The 19,081-nt window shown below is 54.5% G+C and overlaps 1 protein-coding gene across 1 annotated transcript in view; it reads right to left on the bottom strand.

Moving 5' to 3' along the window:
* Positions 1-19,081, bottom strand: part of MPPED1 (metallophosphoesterase domain containing 1) — an 86,688-nt gene that overhangs the window by 66,602 nt on the left and 1,005 nt on the right. Inside the window, exon 2 of the mRNA XM_015095056.4 lies at positions 6,249-6,535. Coding sequence (XP_014950542.2) covers positions 6,249-6,472 — 224 coding nt within the window. The 5' untranslated portion in view covers positions 6,473-6,535. The remainder of the gene's footprint in view (positions 1-6,248; positions 6,536-19,081) is intronic.

The raw sequence follows: 19,081 nt of genomic DNA, 5'->3' as shown, positions 1-19,081 counted from the left end.
AGGCCTTACTTCATTGCATCCAGTCAATCTATAGACAGATGCTTCTGAGTGCCTACTAAATACCAAACACCTGCTAGGGACAGGACACCCATGGAGACCTTGTGCAGCTCCTAGGAACCCTGCCTGTGTTTTGAAGGGAGGGAAAGAACAAGAATGAGGATACTGAGGACAGCACACAAAGGGTGGGAGGGCTTGACGACATCAGCTGAGCCTGAGATCCCCCTGTGCCTGAAGCTGGACCCAAACCTGGACGTGAGCCAGGAAACTCTCCTTTACCCATACGGCAGTTTGCAATCTGGCTAACCCTTGAGTTGAGGCAGCTCTGTGTAGCAAGTAACTGAGGGCTGGAAAGGTTAGTCCCACACCCAGGACTGGTGCTCCTAAGTTAAAGAGTAGAATTTGAACCTGGGTCTTCAGAACAGGAATTGGGGCATTTAACCTCATAAAACAGAGGAAAATGGTTATTTCCCAGCCATGTTCTTCAGGGGACCAGAGAGAAAGTATGGAAATAAATGTTCCAGGTTTGGGAGGGGGCAAACTCGACTCCCCCAAAGCGTCTACCTGCCGAGATGGTCCCAAGCAAGTCTGTGGCTCTTTGCCTCTCTCTGACTCCTGAAACCTGTCACCGCGTCCCCCCAGCCTCACCCGGGACCTTCCCACAGGAACCCTGGCAGCAGGGATGGTGCAGAATAGAGAACCCAGCCTCCAGCGCCCAGATCCAGGGTAGTGTCTGGGCTCAGCGACCTCCTCACTGTGCCCAGGACCCTTCCAGCCTCCCATCCGGCTCAGTACGGTGGGGACCACCCACTCTCTTGGAGATGTTCTGAGAACTGGAAACCTGATCCATGCCCCTTGCAGCCTGTGTCCTATGTCCTGGCCCCCTTCTCGGTCTCTCTCTCCCCTGAGCCATTGACACCCTGGAAATGCAACTACTGATGCCAAAAACTCACATAGGCATGGGAGGCAGAGGCCGTCCCCCATCCCGTCATCTCTATTTCTGGGCAAACAGGGTACCCTGAAGGTCAGGGGGCTGGATGACACAGGACTTGTCTTCAGCGAAGTTCCAAAACCGTGTCCAGTCATGTGACTGGGCATCACCCACGGCTTTTAGAATGAGTGATACCTCTAGTCTCCTCTCATCCTACCAGTGGGGAAACGGAGGCCCAGAAGAAGGCAAGGACTGGTTGGTGCTGAGCTGTACGACTGCCTAAGGCTCCTTCCCACCAAGCACTGGCTCCAAGGCAAGCCTGCACCTGGAGACCCCATGCCTCCCTTCCTCCCCACCTCCTTGCTTTGCTTTTGCCGGTCCCCCAAGCCCAGGGGTTATGCCGCCACCACCAGGAAGCCCTCCTTGATCCCCTCACTCTTCCTGGGGCGTGTGCCTTGCCTGATCCTCACTCCCTTTTCTTTCCCTCCTCCTGTCCCGCCGTGCTAGGCTCGGGAGATAGCCCATGTTGGCGGAGGGGAGGGACGCTTACAAAGCTCTCCCACGAGTGCATGTATCAGCATAGGCTGAAGCAGTGCCATGAATGGGAGGCTCTGCGTGCCTAGATCTGGGGGAGGGAGGGCAGCCAGAAAGATTTGGCGAGAGGTCGGGGAAGGCACTCCGAGGAAATGAGATCCGAAGGATGAGTCCGTGTTAGCGGACATCGACTAGGGGAAGCAGCCTGCGCAAAGCCTGGAGGCAGGAGGGAGAAAGCAAGGTCCCAGAAAACAGAACTGCACCCGGAGCCCTTGGGGGAGGTTCAGGATGGCACGTGAGAACAGACAGAGCCCAGGTGAGGGCCTCCTGCTGGCCGTCCCACCCCAACCCCCACCTCTCCTGGGCTCAAGGCTGACCCTCCCTGTCTCCTGGAGACCTCGCAGCACCTGGACAGGCTAGGGGCCACCGGGTCCCTTCTGAAGCCGCCATCTCACCTAGTGAGGGCATCAGCTCTCCAGCCTTGCCCAGTGAGGAGGCTGGGAACCAGGGGACACTCTGGCCTGGCACAGAGTGATGTCCCCCACCCTGCCACATTCATCAAGGACCCCACACAGCCTGACCCTCCACAGTGCTTGGAGGGTCTTTAAATGATTACACCAGGATGAGATGGCTGGATGGCATCACCGACTCAATGGACATGAGTCTGGGTAAACTCCGGGAGTTGAGGATGGACAGGGAGGCCTGGCGTGCTGCAGTCCACAGCGTCGCAAAGAGTCGGACACGACTGAACGACTGAACTGAACTGAGCTGAGTCTGCACCAATAGGACTCCTTTTAAAGACAAAGAGGGACTTCCCCAGTGGTCCAGCGGCTAAGACTCCGTGCTCCCACCCAGGAGCCTGGGTTTGGTCAGGGAACTAGACCCCACGTGCCCCAGTGAAGACCCAACACAGTCAAACAAATAAATAAATATTATAAATAAACAAAGGCCAAAGAGGAGTTGCCACGCCTGGCCCCAGTCTCCTCTAAGGCGGACCCCCATGGGAACCTGTCCCTCCCACACAGATCTTGCCTTCTCAGTGAGCACCAGGCCAGCGGTCCACCGGTCTGGCCCAGGACAGAGGGGCAGGTACCTAGAGGGGCTCTCCCCAGGGGCAGTGTTGCTTGGCACCCAGGGTCGGGGTACGGGGGGGTGGTCTTTGATCTCAGGGCTCAAAACCCAGAGCCCCAGGTCCAGACACTCATTCCTCAGGCAAAGGCAGCCTGGTTACCACCAGGGTCTCTGGGGGCAACCGCATAAATCACAGGGCTCCATCGGAGGCCACGTTTGGGCTGTCACCGTTGTTATTAAATATAAATTGTGGATTTATTAAATAAGGCCCCTCGCTCCCTCACCCCGAGACAAAGCCCAGGGCGGCGATAAATCACGTGTCAGGAAGTGGCATCTCCCTCGGTGGAGACTCGCCATGGAAACCCACACGCTTCCTCTGCGCGCAGGGTGTGAGTCGGGAGAAGAGGGGGTGGGAGATAGCAGCCACCCACCCAGTTCTGCGGGGGCCCGGCTTCACCTGATTGTGTGCAAAGCTGCGTTTCAAGCTGAGGTGACCCAAGCGGGCAGTCAGGGAGCACCGGGCCAGGAGTCCAGAGCCGGGGCTCGCTGTATGCTCTCCTCGGGGGCCCAGCCAAAATCCCTGAGCCCTATTGCCTGAGCCTCAGGAGGGGACCACACAGAGCAGGCCAGGAGGGATGGAGCGGGGCAGGCCGGTGTGAACCTGCTCTGCCCACAACAGCTAAGTGACCGCAAAAAGCCATTAAGCTTTCTCTCCACAGCACTTAGTGCTATCAGAACCCTACACTACTGCACTTAATGACTTTCACGGCATAGCCCACGGTATCATCAGCTCAGTGCAGGCGAGGCTCCATCTGTGGTCACTGCTGAGTCCCGAGCACCTAGCCTGGCAGGCACGGACACCTGCCGCCCGGCCCCTCTCTTCATGGATCCACCTACTTAATCCTCAGCAATACAAGGAGCAGCATCATGTAGGCAGGGAAACAGAGGCACCAAGAGACACACCACAGTCAAGCGGCAAAGCCAGGACTCAAATCCGGGTGGTCTAGCCTGGAGCCCATGGCAGTGATTCAGTCGCTAAGTCACGTCCAACTCTTGCGACCGCATGGACTGTAGCCTGACAGGCTCCTCTGTCCCCAGGATGGTCCAGGCCAGAATACTGGAGTGGGTGGCCATTTCCTTCTCCAGGGGATCTTTCCAACCCAGGGAAGGAACCTGGGTCTCCTGTATTGCAGGCAGACTCTTTACCACATGAGCCACCAAGTATGCCTCCGGAGCCCACATTCCTAACTAACCAGCGTGCTTGGCAACTTGCTCACAGACACCCTGGGTGGGTGAGTGAACAAAGAAATGAACCAATAAGCCAGAGTTGTTAGATGGGGGGAATGACTCCTCTCACCTGGTTGCTCACCGCCCTTCCTCTGACACAGCCTGGCCCGCAGGGGCCTGCGTGCTTCCTGCCTGGGTTGGAAGTTTCTGGACATCCCCGCTACCTTTGGCTCAGACCCTGCGGCAACTTCCCGACTTGCTGCCCCTGATCCTGCTTCTGTGGGTCTCAACCTACAAGGCATCTTCTCCTCCCTCCAGAGGGTCCTCCCTCAGCCCCTTGGCTCCCCACAATTCTCCTGACTTCTGTAGCCCTAGCTCTGTTCTGCAACTGGGGCTACCCAGGGGTCCCCTACATGACAGCTCTGCCTGCCTCTACTTGGCTTTATCTGCTGTGCCCAGGGACCCCTCTGAAAGGGCGTGCACACAGGGACACACTCACACACACACACCCCACCTGCTCCGCCTGAGGGCCTGGGGCTCTCACCCATTCCCAGCAGCATCTGGGGACCTTAGGCACTGTCACTTGCAGCACAGGAGGGCCAACTCCATCAACAGAAGAGAACACCCAGCCGTGGGAAGGCCTCCCCTTGCAGCCGCCGTGCCAGGCCTCGAGGTCCCAGAGAGACCAAGGAACAGCATGCTTGAGACTCAAGGCCTCCCATCCTGCCCAAATCTGCCAGTCTGGTTCCAGACTGGACATTGCAGGGAGTCTCCCAAAGAGAAATCGTGTTGTTGTCCTTCAATCGTTCAGTCATGTTCAACTCTTTGCGACCCCACGGGCTGCAGCACTCCAGGCTTCCCTGTCCTTCATCTCCCGGAGTTTGCTCAAACTCGTGTCCGCTGAGCCGATGATGCCATCCAACCATCTCATCCTATTGACAATGCCAGCCCTGCAGCCCCCACGGAAACAAGCATTTACCAGAGCAGGCACTGCAGGGAAGAGGGAGTTCCTACCGCTGGGGCCCACCCCCAGGCTGGGTGCCCCCTGCCCTCCGGAGCCCTTGCTCCCATGACTGATCCCTCACCCACCCTTTGCAACAGAAGACCTGTCCTGAGGGAACCACAGGGACACGGGGCAGTGACCCAGTCACACCACCTCTGGCCGGGCAGTGGAACCCCCTGGGCTCCTTCTCGACTTGGGTCACATCCCGGACCCTCCTGTCTCCCTAACGGGCAGCGGCCAGCACCTCACGTGACCACTGCCCCCCAGAACCAGTGCCCGTGGCCCAGGAGGAAGCCGGGCCCTGTGTCTTCAGGGAGGAAATCTGACCAGCCTGCTGGTCTGGGGGCCTGCCCTGGGCCCCACAGCCCAGGAACGTCCCATCTCAGCTCTCATCTGCTGTACAGTCACTGGGGACTCGCGGCGCTCCCCACTCATCAGGGGCTTGTCAGAGACCCAGCACAGGGGCACCCCGAAGGGGCTGAGAGGAGTTTCAATGATGGAGCAAACAAACGCCTAAACTCTCAGAGGAAGGCACGTGAGCACTCCTGTCCACAGACATCACTGGGAAAGGATGCTAAGCGTGGCGAACGCCCTGCATTGGAGGCAGATGTCCGCTCTGGCACCTGCCAGCTGTGTTGGGCTCGTGGGGGGTCACCTGTCTGGCCGGACCGATGGACGGGCCAGAGGAGACAAGGAGGGGAGATGGAGTGACACAGGGAGCCGCCCAGGGCCGGGCCTGGAATCTATCCACCTCTACCCCGTGCCATGGGCTCCTCTCCCGACCGCTGGAAAAGACCCAGGGAGCAGAAAGGTTCTACTCGCGGATCCTGAGTCTGCACTCTAAGTGCTCTGCTGCTGGGGCGCCTCTGATATTTCCCATCAGCCCCAAAGGGCAGGTGGCAGAATTCCCCAGGCCTCTGGGGGAAGCCAAGGGGGTCTGGGCAGAAGGAAAGGAGAACAGTCAGGCCACAACCAGGGTCTTGCCCTGTCTGTCCTGAAGCAAGCCTCGTCTTGCCCCTTCTCTATGCCTCAGTCTCCCCATCTGTGCAACAAGGAACAGGAATTAGACCAGGGGGTCAGAAACCCAAACACCAAGGGGGTGGCAGCTGGAACTCAGCGCCCCCGCCCCACCCCCCGATGCTGCCACGAGGCCAAATGGGCCCGGGGTTGCCACGACTTTGGGTTTCGTAGAGCAAAGCCAGAAGTCTGGATTTTTACGTGCCATCACCTCGTTTTTCAATGTTTGTAAAACGTCCTCCTAGCCAAAGGAAACAAGACTCCGGCCAGAATCGGCCCACAAGGCCAGCACACTGCAGCTTCTCCCCCGTCCCTCCTGTCCCGAGCCTTGTGATCCATCGCCGTCAACGCACAGGAGACGGTGGGGTACCCCGAGTCCAGGAGCCCACCCCCGAGCGGCCCTCCCGCTCTCGCCTCCTCCTCCACCCCGGGGGATGGGGTGTGGATTCCATCAGGGCACCCACTTACATCTGCACGTGCGGCGGCTGGAAGCGGCCCTGGTTGATGTTGTAGAAGGTGAAGGCCTGGGTGGGGTTGGAGCTGTACTCGTCCACCTCGACGATGAGCCGGCTGTGCTGGTGCCTCCGGGCAGCCATCACGTGGGACTGCGAGAAGGCCATGCCCAGGCCGCAGGGCAGGAGGGCCAGGGCCTCTGCCTTCAGGACGCCGGGGTCCCACCTAGCGCGCCACATGGACCTCCGCGGGCCCCGCGGGCATCTCCCGCCGCCCGGCCCCGAGCCAGACCTGGGAACAGACTGAGGAGACGGAGCAGAACCAGGCGACAGTTAATCTGTTTGGGATTTGCTTTATTTAATGTCAGATGAAGATTTAGAAAGAGGGAGAGGGCGGGGGAAAGGGAAAAAAAAAACCCACAGTCGTACAGCTCAAAAACTCATTACAAATCTTTCCAACTCAGCAGTTTGATGAATATACTTTGGTAAAAAGAAAAGGAAAGGGAGGGAGGGGACCAAAAAAAAAAAAAAAAAAACCACCACACCACCATGGACAAATGCATGCATGGTCCAACATGTTTAAATACTTAAGACTTTTTTTCTGCCTTCAACAAACCAACCCCCCCACTCCCCCCCCCCCCCCCCCCCCCCCCCCACCCACCCCCACCGCTCCGCCACCCCCCAGAGCCCATAGGGTGACCATGAGATGCAGAAAACAATGGCCGGTATTCTGGAAACAGGTAAGGTAAGTTTTACTTTTCAGGATTGGGGAATAAGAAGGAATCACCTCCAACCCCACCCCCTCCCCACAGACCTCCCCCCACCCAAGCATACACACTCTCCCACACACACACGCGCAAGCCCAAACAGGTGAAGACAGCGCGGGCGCAAATTCCTTCATCAACAACCATTTCGCCTAAAGATCTTTCAGCAGAGCCTGGAGAAGGGATTTTCCCAGAAAGGTTGCTGTATACCAGCTCAACTCAGGGGGTGGCCATTGGGGTGTGGGGTAGGGAAGCGGAAGCCCTACTTAAAAAAAAAAAAAAAAAACAACCTTCTCAAAAGCTTTGTAAGGATCTCAAGAATTTCACTGTGCCCAGTCAAACCTTGAAACCACTCATAATCACAGCTCACAAATGCTATATATATTTTTTTTTCATTTCGTTCATTGGAAAGTGCAGTTTGTATTTTAGTTGCTGGATGAAACTGTCCCTTTTCGATTCCAGCTCAGCTATGTGGAATCCTGGATACGATTCCATCCCACTCTGATACACAGACTTGCCACGACAGCCGCGGCTTCTTAACTAAGATCATCTTTTTTTTTTTTTTTTCTTGCTCTTTTCCATAATTTTTTTTTAACTATGTAAATAGGAAACGCTTCAAAGATTTGTTTTGTTCCAGGTTTTGGTCATTAAGACCCTCTGACGATTGCATTTGTGCCACATTTAACCAAGGAGAAAATAACATCATTTAAACTATTCTTGGACGGTCAGATCCCAGTCACGTTAAACGAAGAAAAATCCTCTTTGCACGTGGAAGAATACACACAGTCAGAAAATAAACTAGGTTAGGAAAACGACAAAAATTAAAGACTGGAGATCATTTTAATTAGGTGCAAAGGAGAAGTGGTTATTAATTTTTTTAACTCTCAACAAGCATGCTCATACACAGTGCAATAAATAGGAATATCCTTCTCTTCTCCCCTCACTCCCTCTTCCCCCCTTCCCAAATACATCCTGATTCAGAATACACACCCCTCTTATCCACTTGGGAAGATCAGGGGAAAAAATCAGCCTCTTCTCTCCAGAAGACGACTTGCTCCTGTTCCCCGGCCCGTTCTTTGTTTCTAAGCAAGTCAGCTCTCTTACTGCAGGCTGTGTGGCTGGCCTCCTGGCTGGGTGAGTCCAGGCATCCAGGCCTCTGGCCTGTTACCATCCTGTTATCCCTGGGAGAGGCCTCGGGGCAGCAAACACTGAGGTACAGGCTCCATCAGCCCAGGTCTGAAGAATCTGAGTCCCCACCTTGTGCTGAGCTGCTGGGTTGACCTTGAAGTGTTAAGTTGCTCAGTCAAGTCCAACTCTTTGCGACCCAATGGAATGTAGCCTGTCAGGCTCTTCTGTCCATAAAATTCTCCAGGCAAGAATACTGGAGTGGGTAGCCATTCCCTTCTCCAAGGGATCAAACCCTGGTCTCCTGCATTGCAGGCAGATTCTTTATCCTCTGAGCCACCAGGGTGTGATCTCAAGCCAACTTCCTAATCTAAGTCTCAGCTTCCTCTTCTGGAAAGTGGATTTGATAACAGTAACATCACCTCCCAGAGCAGCTATATGAGGTAAATGAACAGGAATTCTGAGCACAGGTACCAAGTTCCTAGCTAATATTCTCAGGTACCATCACAATCACAGGGGCTTCCCTGGCGGCTCAGTCGGTAAAAAATCTGCCTGCAATGCAGGAGACTGCCTGCAGCGCAGGAGGCCCGAGTTTGACCCCTGGGTCGGGAGGGTCCCCTGGAGGAGGAAACGGCAACCCACTCCAGTATTCTCGCCTGGGAAATCCCATGGACAGAGGAGCCCAGTGGGCTACAGCCCATGGGGTTGCAAGAGTCGGACAGGACTCAGTGACTAAATCACCACATCACACATCACACTGTTCAGCTCAACTGGAGACCTGTGTGCAGAAGGCCCGCTGTGGCCAGGTGCTGCCCAGGCACTGGGGTGCCCATGGTCCAAGGGCATTCAATGCAAGCAAAGCAGACAGCACAAGCAGCCCTGAAGAACCTCAGTTTTCTCAAATGCAAGCTGACCACATCAAGGTCCTGCTTGAAATCCTCTCCCTGGCTCCAATGATGAGCACCCAAGACCAGTGGGCCCTAACCACGCTCCAGCTACACAGGTCTGCGCCCAGCAGGCTCTAGTGCTGCCCAGATGCCTCCAGCTAAGGAGTGCTGTGCTCAAAGCACACACTTCAAATCCTCTCAGGGGGCCTTCTCTAAGGTCACCACCTACCTATGACATAGATACTCTGATTTCACCCATTTTGCAGATGAGAACGGTGAGTCACAGAGAAGTGAAGTCTCTTGCCAAATCCAGCGTGGAGAGAGAGAAGGTGATGCTGAGATCTGGATGCAGGCAGCTTAGACCACCTCTGTACTCCTCCCCAGCTGGCTAACCTCACCCTTCACCCCTCCACAAGGCCAGTATTTCCCCCAGAGAAGCCTTGATCAGGGGTCTTTGTCCCAGGGTCCCATGAACGGCCTGCATGTGCCCTGGGGGCTGAGCCTGGGTCTCACTGCAGTGCTCATCCCCCGGTACCTCCGACACAGCCCCCACAGCTCTGTGACCCTGAGCAAGGGGCTTCACCTGCCAGAGGCTCTGTTTCCTTGTCCACAAAATGGAAGAGAAAAAGAGTAGCCAGCATCAGACAGTCATGAGGATTAAATGAGGTGACATGTGTAAACGGCTGATCACAGAGCCCGGTGCCTAGTAAACGCTCAAAAACGTTGTTAGTGTTGGTTTTATCATCACCATCCTCATCAGCCCAGGGCTCATCACAGATGATTCATAAATATTGAATTGGTGGATGTGCGGATGGAGGGATGGAGGGAAGGATGGAGAAATGGAGGGAAGGATGATGGAGAGATGCAGAGATGAAGGGAGGGGTGCAGGGATCAGGCCCTCACCCATCCCCCCGCCCCCGGGGAGCAGGTGGGTGCCTGCATGCCCTGTGGCCAGCCACAGTGGGGGAGGACACTCAGCACCAGGGGACTCAGCCAGGAAAGGCAGGCAGCACAGCGTCCCGGGAGGCACTCCGCAGTGAAACGCTGCATTTCACATAAAGGGGGTTTGCAATGGGCCCTGCTCAGAGAAATCAGGGAAACTGGGAACGCAGAGCTTTCTTTTAATACCCATTTAATATTTATGGAGCCGCAGCAGCATCAGCCACCGTGCAGAGAACACAGCCGATCCACGGGACGGGAACGCAATTCCCCAGTAAATGGCTGTGAGCTTGGGAAGCATTCACACCTGGTCCACAAAAGCGCACCGCGTGCAGGCAACACACGTGGAAGATGCTGGGACAGAGACCACCCGGGCTTCCGTCCCAGATCTCTGGCCAGCGGAGGCCAGAGATGTGACCTTGAGCAAGTCATACACCCTGGCCGGGCCACAGGGGCCTCCTCCGTGCCAGGGAGCAGGAAGGAAGTGGGACCACAAAGAAGAGGGTGGAACAGACTGGTTAGTGCCTTTGTATGCGTGCATGCTCAGTCGCTTCAACCGTGTCTGCCTCTTTGCGACCCAGTGGATGGGATTCTCCAGGCAAGAATACTGGGGTGGGTTGCCATGTCCTCCTCCAGGGGAGCTTCCGAACTCAGGGATGGAATCCGCATCTCCTGTGTCTCCTGCATCCCAGCAGAGTTCTTTACTGCTGAGCCATTAGTGAGGTCGCTCAGTCGTGTCCAACTCTTTTCAACCCCGTGGACTGTATCCCACCAGGCTCCTCCGTCCATGGGATTTCCCAGGTAAGGGTACTGGAGTGGGTTGCCACTTCCTTCTCCAGGAGATCTTCCCGACCCAGGGATCGAACCCAGATCTCCCACATTGTAAGCAGACACTTTACCATCTGAGCCACCAGGAAAGTCACTGACCCGTTGGGGAAGCCCAATTAGTGCCCTTCCTTATTCAACAAATGTTTGCCTTGGCCCTACACACAGTCACCAGTCCAGATGCCACAAAGAGCAGTAAAAGAATCAACAGGTCACTGCCCTCCAGGAGGTGGGAGCAATAAAGCAAACCCCTAAGTAAATAGAAGAGATGCCCACAGACAACAACAGGTACCCGCAGGACAGGACAGGGTGATGGAGTAAGGGCTACGGCAGAGGCGGGGAGAGGGCTGTGACTTTAAACTGATGATCAAGCAAGGCCTGACTGAAGAGGCGACATCGTTCCTAAAATGAGTGCTGAGAGGGAGCCAGCCACGCCCAGAAACCTGGGGAAGAGAATCCAGGCAGCGGAAGAGCAGGTGCAAAGGCCCTGAGGCAGAGGCAGCATTAATGAACTGTCTCACTGCATTATTATTGCTCTTGGCCCTGGTGCGCTTCTGCAACAGAGAAGGGCCCAGACTCTGAGGTCAGTACTGCTTAGCCGTGGGACCCTGGGCAATCCCTTACCCTCTCTGTGCTTCCGCTTCCTCACTGGCCCCGTCAGGAGGTAACAGAGGGGATGGCGGGGAAACTGTGCTGGCCCCTCCACAAAGGCCTGGTCCGTCCAGAATGGGAAAGCTGAAAAGCTCTAGAAATGTCTGGGTTGAAAAATTCTTGTTGAAAAATCCCTCCATTTTTTTTAGGGATTGCTTTTCAAAAGTCTTATTCTCTTACAAGGCAGTTTCTCTGTTTTCCCTCAGAGGCATTTATTTGTTGGCGCCCTGAGTCAAGTCAGGCCGGGAGAAGTCCGGGCGCTGGCCAAGGTACCAGGTGGTGAGGAGGCATTAGGACCTACGGCACTGGAAGCTCATAGCCAGGAAAGAGGCCAAGCCAGGCGCCCCCTCCCGCGGCTGCCCCACAACCTGCCTGCCCTCCGTGGTGCGTCAGCAAGCCCACACACCACACCAGCCTCCAGAAACAAGGGCCCAGGAGGCACCCTGACCACGCCATTCCCTCCCACACACTAGATCTCGTCAGGAGCATCCTGCTGCCCTGAGGGGAAGTCCGGCCCTCAGATCAGCCAGAGCCCCATTCAGGCCCACAGATCAGCCAGGACCCCACGCCGGCCCCTCAGACCAGCCCAGGACCCCACACCGACCCTCAGACCAACCCAGGACCCCATGCCAGCCCCTCAGACCAGCTCAGGAGCCCACTCAGCCCCTCAGACCAGCCCAGGACCCCACACCGACCCTCAGACCAACCCAGGACCCCATGCCAGCCCCTCAGACCAGCTCAGGAGCCCACTCAGCCCCTCAGACCAGCCCAGGACGCCACACCGGCCCCTCACACCAGTCTAGGAGCTCACTCAGCCCCTCAGACTAGCTCAGGAGCCCCCACTGGCCCCTCAGACCAGCCCAGGAGCTCACTCAGCCCCTCAGACCAGCCCAGGAGCACATTCAGCCCCTCAGACCAGCCCAGGAGCCCACTCAGCCCCTCAGACCAGCCCAGGAGCCCACACTCAGCCCCTCAGACCAGCTCAGGAGCCCCCGCTGGCCCCTCAGACCAGCCCAGGAGCCCACTCAGCCCCTCAGACCAGCCCAGGAGCCCACTCAGCCCCTCAGACCAGCCCAGGAGCCCACACTGGCCCTCAGATAAGCCAGGACCCCATGCCGACCCCAGCCTCACCACTCGGGCCACAGTCTCCACTCCAGGTTTGCACACAGCAAGTCCCCACCTCGGAGCCTTCGCTCCTGCTCTTCCCTCTGCCTGGAAGGCTCCAAGCACGACCCTCACCCCCACCCCGGGCACCACACCTGTCCCCTGGCTCAGGGCCTCGGGGAGATGTCGCCCGCCCCAGCCCCCAGCCTTCCCGGGCTTTCTCTCACCAAAGCTCCCAGATGAACGTTCTGAGTCTGAGGTGAGAAGCCAAAGGATAAAACAATACCCGAGCAAATGAACCAGTGAGAGAAACCGCAGCCCTCGGGCCTCAGGTCCAGACTCCAGAGCACCTCTCACCTCCTCAGATCCCGGGTTTTTCACCTGCAAACACGTGGATGCCAGAATCTCCCTCCCAGAGCCACTGGCAGGAGTGCAGGGCATGGCGCCTGCAGAAGCACCTGGCAGAGAGCTGGCACACAGCAGGTGCCCCCCAAGCACCTCTTCCCCTCGGGTCAGAAAGTTCCAGCGAAGCCCAGGAGCTCCGCAAGGAGTTTCCCAGCATCAAGCAGAGATTTTCAGATACTCAGGGGGCTCCAGGCCCCCGCCCGCCCACCCTGGGGCAGGGCGGGCCAGAGGTCAGTCCTTCCCTGGGTGATGCAATTGGACACTCCCAGTACCACCTGCCCCGTGACGAGTTTTCTAGGCAGACTTCACCACTCTCGTGTCCTGGGCACCACAGGACTCCAGCCAACTCTGAAACACATGCTGCCCTAACTCAGAGGGAAGATCCTATTCCGGGACCCAAATGACTCAGATGGGAAACCGACCCTTGAAGGGCTTGGGACCCAGCAGGAGGAGCTGGACAGATCAACGGGGCAACTCAGATCCTAGAGGGGAAGAGGCTCGGGAGCCCCGAGAAGGCCCCTACCTACACCTACCAGCATGTGCCAAAGGCCCAAAAACACAGCATCTTAACAGCAGGTGGATTTTCTGCAAAGGAGAGGCCTGAGTGCTCCCAGCAGCCCAAATCTGCCCAGCGGGCCTGAGAGGGAATCTACGCGCCACTGCACTGCCAGGGCCGCCAATCGGCAGCCCCGAGACAGCTTCCTTTCTCCACTAGGCTTGAGCAGCACTTCCACAGGCTCCTCAGGGCCAGGACGGGCCCGGGACAGTCTCAGCTCACATCTGCTGTCCCGTCAGTCATTATGACCAGCATCCTCTCCGGCTCTCAAAAGTGTCCCTATTTCAACAGCTGAAAATGTCACGAAGGGTAAAGGTCACTATAATCAAAGCCAACCTGAGGCTGTTAAGGGGACCAACATCTGTCTCTCTCCAGCATTAGCATGTTTGGAGTGGCTCAGAGGTACAGAACCGGCCTGCCAATGCAGGAGACGCGGGTTCGATCCTTGGTCCAGGAGGATCCCCTGGAGGAGGAAATAAATGACAACTCACTCCAGTATTCTTGCCTGGGAAATCCCATGAACAGAGGAGCCTGGAGGGCTATAGTCCGTGGGGTCTCAAGGAGTTGGACACGACTTGGCAATTGAAGAACAAGAAAGCCGTAACTGTGAGGTCAGGGCAATGTTATATTGTCCTGAATCCCAAATTCAGAGGACAATCAATGACCGCACAGGAGAGACTACCCATTAAACAGGAGACGCCCCTGAGAAACACCTGCCCAGAGAGACTGCACTGCAGCAGCGTTCGGACAAAGCCCAACACCTGGAAAACTTCTGCAGGATCCCACCGTCTTCGCTCCCATGCCTCTCTTCACTGGACCTTGAGTTGGGGGTAGCTGGCAGCCCCCACCCCGCCAAGGGGGCAGCCCAGTAAGCAGACGATTGGATCCGGCCGCTCACCCAGAGCGCTGCTGAGAGAAAGGCAGCTCAGCCAAAGGCACTGACGCTTCAGTTGAGAGCTTAGTAGCAAGGTGGTAAAATGTCACAGAAAATCCACGCTACCACCTCCTAAGTCGTGGCTCCCACCCCAAGCAAAATGCAGGGGAAATCGAATCTAACAGAAGAGTATTAATACCAAAGTGGGGGTTTGGGAGTGAGTCTCTTACAGGCCATGCTTCCACGCGAGCTCAAAAAAATCACTTTTAAACTGATTTTCCCCCCTTGTTTTGTTCGTGCCAGCAAATATGCAGTCGATTAGTCGGTAGTTGAAAATATCAGAAAAGGTAAAAACAAAAGCACCGCAAGAACTCGAAGGAAAAGAAAAGGAACAGACAGCCCAGTTGGAAAAAAAAAATTCAGACCTAATCCCCTGATATCCCGAAAATAAAGCTCTTATATTTGACCTCCTCCTTCTTCATCAACTGTGGATTCCAAGGGGGTTGGGGAATGCTGGCCTGCAGCTGATATTAGCAGCCACGTTGAATAAGTTGATGAGCTAAGTTGATGAAGGAATCCACAAATACTATGAAAATTAGACCATATTCCTTGAAAAAGGATCAACCACAAGCGACTTTAAAGCATTTACCACTTTCAAACCTTTTAGCTGGGCCTGTTTTGAATTATGACTACATGATTTTAAATTACACTTTCTAATTCCTCGCCGCCCCCCACCCCAGCAGCCGCTGCCACTTCATTTTCCAATTATGTACTTTTATTTCAGAATGATGAAGAGAGCTACTTACTGGATCATGTCCTGTCTGCCACAAATAGCTGCTCACTTATTCCTTGAACCTTAGACAGGAAGACAGTCAGTTCACCCGGCTGGTCTTCAAATTCGGAATATCCTCCATTCCCATAGCACCCAACGAGGCCCGAGAAGCAAAGAAACCCTCAAAGCTCGGGTTGAGAAATAATGTTTGTAAACCACTGCTCCACTCCATAAATTATTATAATTCTTAGTGCTTTCTATATCCATCTAGCCGATCAGCAATCACATAAATAACGGTGAATGGACTGATTTTTCTTCTGCAAAGTGCTATGTCCTAGTTTTCGAAATAAAGCATTTGGAGATTCGCGAGTCTGTGGGGTTGAGGCGGGATGCTGCTCAGATTCGTTTCAAACGTGCACACAGACATACCCACACACAAAAGGAAATAAGAGGTACGCGTGAAAAAACCAGGATTCTGCGTCCCCTTCCCACGTATCCATCAAGTCACACTCCATATTCCTGGGGGTGCGGGACACACACGGTGGCGGGGAGGGGAGGCAGCAGGGCGGTCCTGGGTGTTGGCGTTCACATACGATTTGCAAAGAAAGTAAACGTGGATTTACAGTTCTCGTGGAAATCTATTAAACAGATGTCACTGAAGCATAATCAAATCGGCACTATGGTAATTCTACACTTAAGTCAGAGATTGGGGTTTTGCCATTTTTATGATCAGTTTAAGTGCTTTATTTTTTTGTGATCATGCAGGAATCTGCAATTAAGGATGAAACCTCCAAAAGTATGATCAATTAACGAATGTGTCTGAATGACAAACTTAACAAAAGCAAAACTCCTTCTCTATGTGTCCCCCACCCCCACCACACATACGCCCCTTTGTGCAGGGAGCCTAGGGTGGGGGAGGGACCGGCTGCCTTTTCCACGAGCACCGCAATCCCAAAGCGCTTCGTTGGGAAGGGGGAGAGGCAGGGTGCGGGGAAGAGCTCACGCTTCTCAGGTAGCCAGTGCAATATATTTTGCAGCCTTGCAGGCTGCAGTACTGTCGGGAAATGCAGAAGAATGAAATGAAGGGGAAACGTGAATCAGGCATCATGTTCTCCCGAAAGTGATGAAATTAGCACGGGCGATGCCAAAAGTCTTTCCATGCGTGCTGAGCCTCACATCCTTGGAAGGAGGGGATGGAAATGTGAAGTCGTGCGATCCAAGCAAACTTTCAGGATTTGGGGTTGGGGCGGTGCAGAGAGGGCTCTGGTCAATTCTTGGTTCTGCACTCAACGCATATCGCTGTCAACCAGAGGGGTGACTTTTTGTTTCGGCAGCTGCATCTGCCTCTGATGTACAACCAAGGTCTGACGTCAAGCTGGCCAAGTTCACATCCAAGAAGAAACCCCAAATGGTAATTCACAGAATGGTATGGAAAGACCAAAGGACATCTCGAGCCACCACCTGAGTTCAAAATTAAAATATATAATCCCCATTTGCTAAGACTGTCTTTCATGAGACTGGCCTGCTCTTATCAGTCACAGATACTTTAAATGGAAATAAAGCGTATTGGAGTCTTATCTCATTTGGGGGTGGGGGTCAAAATAAAGTCTCTGTTTTGGCAGCAGAATAACCAGGTCACCAGGGAAAACCACAGCAAATGAAATTAATCAAGAAATTATATATACCTTCTCTCCAACACGGGTTGCTTTTGTTTTTTTACAATTTTGTCACTTCTTCAGCTCCAAGTCACACAACGTCAGGGGCAGTCTGGAGAGGATGCTTGCTAGCTGGTGGTCTCATTCCACCTGGGGGACATCAACACCCCAGGAAACATGGTCGCAGGGAAGAACTGCCTTCAGGGTGACCTAGCACAGGCTTGGCGGTTCTCACTATGGGACACATTCCCTTCACCCCCGTCTCTTCCCTGCCCACCAAGTGTTTGGCACAACTGATCCTAGAGGGTAAGACGTCTGGCTGGAAGGAAGACCCCAGGACAGCCTGTCTCTCATCCGAGATTCCACTGTGATCAGCAGGCACAGATCAAGCCTGAGAGTCCATTCCCGGGCTCCTACACCTGGGGTATCCCTCTCCCCAGGACCCCTCACTCCAGAGGTGCAGGCAGACAAAGGTAGACAACAACTGCTGAATGGAGAGATCTCAGAGAGAAGAATGGAAAAGGGGGGATGCTAGAAAAGGCCCCTTCTCTGTTCCTGGAGAGGGAGGGGCGATGGAAGCGACATGTCGCGTTGTCACACTGAAGATTTTTGACAGACAATTCAGCAATAACGCAGAAATTCCACCCGAACGGCAGCTCGCCGCGGAAACTTGAAAGGCATTAACTAACCTCCACTAATTGCGTGTTTTTCTGTGCATAATATTTACTTGTTAAAAGTCGTTGCCTGGCCGATTAATTTCCTCTGCCCTGCTATTTGTGATTGGTTCACGGGCCTGAAATTGGAAAAACGAAATCATTTTGATAAATTAAAAGATGACTGCACTGTGGGGAGGGTTTTCTTTTCTCCACTAGTCCGGAACCTGCACCCAGAATGTTGGTTTTTCTCCTAGAGCGCTACTCTTCGGTGAAATCCTGCTACCATCCTAATTCTTCAAACAAGTGCAGAGAGATGTGTCCTGTGTGAGATGTGTCCTGAGAGAGATGTGTCCTTGCAGGTGAGAGCCTGCAACGGAATGTAGCAAGTTCAAGGGAAAACAAATGAATTTAAATTGCTTTCATCGGATGAAGATTTAATAGTCTCACCGGTGGACTGGGAAATTTTTAAAAAGCAGACTTTTCTTGAATGGTTACTTTGAGTGTCAGTGCAATCCTGACACAGTTAGGGTCTTAACAGTATGACCCTAAAGCCCTAGTCTCTTACCTCTACTTAGACCCCTTTGTCCATAAACACAGCCTACAGGGTTAGGGTGTATGTGGATGATTTTAAGTGTTCATATGGCAACTGTATCCGAGATATGACATCCCTTGGGTAGGTGACAAAATCTGAGCCTACCCACATCAACATCATAGGGATCTACTTCAATCCAGGTCTTCGGATATTCCTAGGGCTGAGAAATAAATAGGAAGGCAGCCCCATGTTGAACCACTTCCAAAGACACGATTAAACCACTGTGACTGGATTATCGCCTTTTGACTAGCCATCAGCCAATTAATGGACCTCCACGGAGTGAGCACTCAAATAGATGTAACCATTTCGCAGAAACCCATCTTAAGGAAAAAGGTTTTACAAGTGTTGTGGGGCTGCCACTCGGAAAGCCAATTTGCAAGGAGCCGGGCATCATGAAGCACAGTTTATTATGCACGACTCTCACACCACGGTCCCCACGGACACTGTGCCCGGCTCCAGAATGCCTCCCGATCCCCACCAGCTGGCTCAACAGCCCCAGCGTACTGCCCACCACCGGAGGCCTGCCTCAGCCCAGCCAAATCCACCAGCCCCTCCCCGAACAGCCTCCCAGTACATTAGTTCCCATGGGTGGAAGCCCGGCTTCCAACTTGAATGTGGCAGTCAGCCGGTGGCCTCTCCGACATCCCCCAAGCATTTTAGGCAATGTGACAAATTATTTGTGTAGTTGGTGCATTTTTCTGTTGTTGCAAATACCAGCCAGGGTATGGACGATGGTAGTGTCAAACCCCCAGCCCCCAGCCTGGCTGAGCCCTGCTAACAAGTCTCCCACCACCATTCAAGTCCTGCGGAGCCAGCTCACCATTCACCAACCAACCCACTTTTGTTCCCGGGTTTAATTTCATAATTGTTGGCCACTTAACAAGCTCTCCTCTGGGCCATTCAATAGGGGTCTTAGAATCGGGGAGGGAGAGGCAACCAAGCCCCCAAGGGATGGGAGAAGCTCAGCCCCCAGCACCCGGGCAAAGACTTCCCAGAGAGGACAGCTAAGTGGCCTTGGGGGCCAGTTTCAGAGTGGGGCCTCCT

This window comes from Ovis aries, chromosome 3 (genome assembly GCF_016772045.2).
Source record: "Ovis aries strain OAR_USU_Benz2616 breed Rambouillet chromosome 3, ARS-UI_Ramb_v3.0, whole genome shotgun sequence".
Taxonomy (NCBI): Eukaryota; Metazoa; Chordata; class Mammalia; order Artiodactyla; family Bovidae; genus Ovis; species Ovis aries.
The sequence above is the reverse complement of the archived record's forward strand: the minus strand, read 5'-3'. Positions and strand labels throughout refer to the sequence as shown.